This window comes from Aplysia californica, unplaced genomic scaffold (genome assembly GCF_000002075.1).
Source record: "Aplysia californica isolate F4 #8 unplaced genomic scaffold, AplCal3.0 scaffold00096, whole genome shotgun sequence".
NCBI classification, from domain to species: Eukaryota; Metazoa; Mollusca; class Gastropoda; order Aplysiida; family Aplysiidae; genus Aplysia; species Aplysia californica.
Window position 1 is genome coordinate 468,550 of NW_004797366.1, and position 4,586 is coordinate 473,135.

At 43.3% G+C, this 4,586-nt stretch overlaps 1 protein-coding gene across 1 annotated transcript in view; it reads left to right on the top strand.

Moving 5' to 3' along the window:
- Nucleotides 1-4,586, top strand: part of LOC101863254 (gamma-butyrobetaine dioxygenase) — a gene marked incomplete in the record, with an annotated part of 34,086 nt that overhangs the window by 9,767 nt on the left and 19,733 nt on the right. The window contains 1 exon segment of the mRNA XM_035968906.1: nucleotides 4,330-4,447. Within this exon segment, the coding sequence (XP_035824799.1) occupies nucleotides 4,351-4,447 (97 nt within the window).

Sequence of the window (4,586 nt, forward strand, 5' to 3'; positions counted from 1 at the left end):
CATCATCATCATCATCATCATCATCATCATCATCATCTTCATTATCATCATCATCATCATCATCATCATCATTTTATTGCACGTATGGTCGTTATTATCGCCCAGTTTGTAAACGTCACAGACATTCGTCCGTAGACACAAACGTGCCTTGACAAATCCCCGTTCAGTCGGCTGTGACTACAAGTTGCGCACGTTAAAGATCCCTTGGTGGTCCAAAGTCGATAAGAGTAGGCTTCAGCCGCCACCTGGGCAAAATTCAAAGTTCCCTACCAGCTGAAAATGTTTAATGTGTCCCGCGCGCTCATATGACCGTATACAGTTGCGAGCGCCGTAAAAACACTTAACAAGAAAAAGAAACGGGCGCAACTTGCTCACGGGACCACCTAGATTGTTCGCCCTTGTCCTAGAAAGCTAAGTGTAGGTCTTTCCTATTATAAGACCAGGGGTGTTGCTGAAAGACAGCAGTAAGAAGAAGCCAAGGAGAAGCAGTAGAACGATTGCAGAAAGAGTCTGGAGCCCAGAGGAGAGGGCAAAGGAGGTGAGGGGGTTGGGGGGGGGGGCAGAAAGTGGAGACGAAAACAGACGACAGAACATTGCTATTGCTAGAGAGCAGGAAAGGAGGTGAAAGGAGACCATTTTAGAGAAGAAAAATTTTCCGTTGCTACCCGGATTCGAACCCGGAACCTTTGAATGAGAGGCGAACACCTTAACCTCTGGACCACGAGAGCCCGACCCCCCCCGGACACCTGAAGAAAGAAGAAGTCAATGTCAGTACAGTCAGTTGTTCCACACGAAAACGGTTACGTTATGCCAGGAACACGACGTAAAGATTTCAGAAACCTTGAGAGAGAAGTACAATGAGCAAGCATACAATGAACAGGCATGCAACGAGCAAGCATACCGCACCAGAACGCATGCGTGCGAGTAACGTGCCAAACAAGAACTGGCAAGAGACATCACAGAGAAAACACATACTAGTGTGATATGCTCTAGATCATGTCTGCAGGTAGCTCGACGGCACGTTAATAATAATAGAACAGATCTTCCGGGGAAATAAGATACACGTAAAAGTAGGAGGAAAGGGACGAAGAACCACGATATTTTATAACGAAATACATGTAGATCAGTGCATGTCAGCCGTTAGTTTTACAGGCAGCTCCTTCTTTTTCCAATTTACTTTAATTAAGTGGTTTTAAAAAATCGTGTCGCCCACCTTCATATACAATGTATTACAAGCGAGGCATTGGATAGATATCTAGGCCTTTGGCAGGTGCTCTGGTGTGGTTTGCTTCTTCTTTCCTATCAAACATCTCCCCTCCTTTTTTGTGTTTGTTACTCCCTTGTAACGCCTCTAATCTTCGGCCTTTATATGACCTTATTGTGTTGCAAGTGCCGTAAAACTCTTACGAAAAAAAATTGAATAGGCTGTCACTATACCTGTCACTATTCCAACACCCACCTAAATTACCAAAACCGCTTTCTAGTGGTCGCTATCGCCCAGGTTGGCATGAAGAAAGCACTGCTTTAGATTATCTCTTTAAAAAAGCACCCAACAACTGCCGAGGCGTGAGCAGACCAACAGGCGATAGAGGAGATCGTTGACGTAGGGGAAGCATGAGTGGAGAAACTGAGACACGATTGCCAACACTCTTGGATGAGCAAGGTGTAGGGGTTTTGTTTGTTTGGTGTTGTTTTTGGTTTTTGGTTTTTAACACTATTCACCATCTCGGTATGTGATGTCGTGTCCAACTCGTTGCGTAACTGTGTAGGCCTTTTGGTTTGCCAGTTCTAATCGCGCTGGAGTAACAAGAATCTGTGCGGAACGTATAAAAAATATACATATATCATAATTTGTGTGTGTGTGTGTGTGTGTGTGTGTGTGTGTGTGTGTGTGTGTGTGTCCAAGAAAGTAAGAGAGAATGATGTATGTGTGCGTGCGTGTGCATTTTTATTATTTATCGTATTGTGAGTCCATGTACGTCCGAGGGAGGGATTTCGTTTTTGACCTGCTGCGACAAACATGCACCTTTTTAATGAAGTTTTTTTTTTTTTTTTTTTTTTTTGTCTCGCTGTCACTTGGCCCACAACTGAATGTTTCCGCTGATAACATTGACTTGGACTTTCGATGACAGGTTACACTTTTTTCCCACACGCCCTTTGGACCTTCAGGTGGTGGTTTGTCCCTCCCGGATGACTGACTGAACTGACTGAACTGACTGACGATACCAACACCTCGTGGTGTGCCGTTTTGCTGACTGTGCGCGAAGCTCAACGTCACGTGTTTGTTATAGGTAGTGGGAACAGGAACTGACTGAAACGCGAAATCGAAGTCACGGCGTCTTGGGGACGCTGTTTTGTCATTTTCACGACGTCACATTTGCTGCACCGTAGACGTGTATAGCCTTGGGGGGGGGGGGTGTCTGATTCTGATAGAGTCCCAAAGATTTGTTGTTGTTGTTTTGTTTTTTGCTATTGTCCACACCCTTCATGGATTCTGTTAGATCAGGGGTCGTCAAACTACGGCGTCGAGATCAGTTCCATGCCACCAATAAGTGGGAAGGGGAAAGATGTGTTTGTCACGGGCTCAGAACTTGGTCACCACAATGATTCAATAATTTCATATAACTCTATAGTGCTAATTGAACACGGTTTTGTGGATTGATCTTTTTTATATATATATATGAATATATGTTGTGTATTGTTAAATCAATGGGTTGGTTGTCTTTATTCTTTATGTATTCGTTTTAATGTATCACCATTGAACAAAATATTTGGCCCACGATCTGCATTCTCCCAGTTATCTGGCCCTCTTTTTTTTTTAAAAAGAAGTTTGGTGACCGTTGTACAACTGTATTAGACTTATCTGGGTGGGAATGGGCTTTGAAAGTTTGTTAGTCTGTGCGGGAATGGGTTTTGAACTTCTCTATTTTATTGGTCTGTGTACAAATGGGTTTGAACCTCTATACATTGTATTTGATTGGCCTGTGTGGATATAGGCTTTGAAGGTCTTTATTTGATTGATCAGTGTGGACATGGGTTTTGAACCTCTGCATTCGATTTGTCTGTGTACAAATGGGTTTTGAACGTATGTATTTGATTGGTCTGTGTGGACATGGGTTTTGAACGTCTGTATTTGATTGGTCTGTGTACAATTGGGTTTTGAACGTCTGTTTTTGATTGGTGTGTGTGGACATGGGTTTTGGGCGTCTGTATTTGATTGGTGTGTGTACAAATGGGTTTTGAAGGTCTTTATTAGATTGATCTGTGTTGACATGGGTTATGGGCGTCTGTTTTTGATTGGTGTGTGTGGACAGGGGTTTTGGGAGTCTGTATTTGATTGGTGTGTGTACAAATGGGTTTTGAAGGTCTTTATTAGACTGATCTGTGTGGACATGGGTTTTGGGCGTCTGTATTTGATTAGTGTATGTACAAAGAGGTTTTGAAGGTCCTTATTATTAGACTGATCTGCGTGGACATGAGTTTTGAACGTGATCACAAAACGATTGGTCTCTGGTTCGTCTGATTCGGCTTTTGAGTTTGACGGGTTTCACCCAAGGTGAATCACTGAGATACTTTCATTGCTGTAATAGTTGTAAAGTGCACAGACCATCCTGTAGAATATGGATATAATCCGCTGTATAAATGCAATTATTATCAAGTGCAATAAATTTGTATTCGTTAACAATAAGAATTGGAAGAATCCACGCTGCGTTAGGGTGGTGTCGGTAGTCTAGTGGTTAGGCTACCGGGCCCATAATCGTGAGATTGCTGGTTCGGGGGTTCGAGCCTCAGCTCGGTCCGACGTTGTGTCCTTGGGAAAGACACTTTACACGAATTTCCCACTTGGTTCCGTCCTTTCGGAGATGGACGTTAAACTTGGAGGTCCCGCCTCTTAAATAACCTAACAGTGTTGATAGGGGCGTTAAACCTATAACATTTTCACACTGCGTTATGGAGCGTTTCAACAAGCTGTTGTCTACTACTGTCATCCACATCGAGCTTCCTGCTGTAGTGAAGGCCACCACAGTGATCTCTCGCGTGTCTCGCCATGTTGGGTTTGTTTTGTCACCAGTGCTGGGTTGTGGTGTGACAAAATGTGTGTTACATTCGGACAGAGAAGGTAGTGAGACTAGTGAGAGAGAGAGAGAGAGAGAGAGAGAGAGAGAGAGAGAGAGAGAGAGAGAGCTTACTTATCTCATCGCTGTGCGCCTGTTTAACATAAGACACGTGAGAAGTTAACAGATTTTAAATTATTATGAATTGAAAAGGTCGTTAAAAAACCCAGATGTATTTCAGTGGTGTCATTTTCATTTGTGAATGTATTCGCAGACTGTGGCCGTGTGTGTCGGAATGGCGAGGCGTCAGTTGATCTCCAAATGTCTTGCGGCAGCTTGCATTAACAGACCTCTTTGTGTTCAGGTGCAAACTTCATCTAGGAATGTTACTGGTAAGTTTTGGTACCATCGTTATGTTCGTTTTTATATATAGTTTTGAGCTTTATTTTTCTTGAGCTTTTGTGAGTGTGTGAGCGTGTCTGTCTGTCTGTCTGTCTGTCTGTCTGTCTGTCTGTCTGTCTGTCTGTCTGT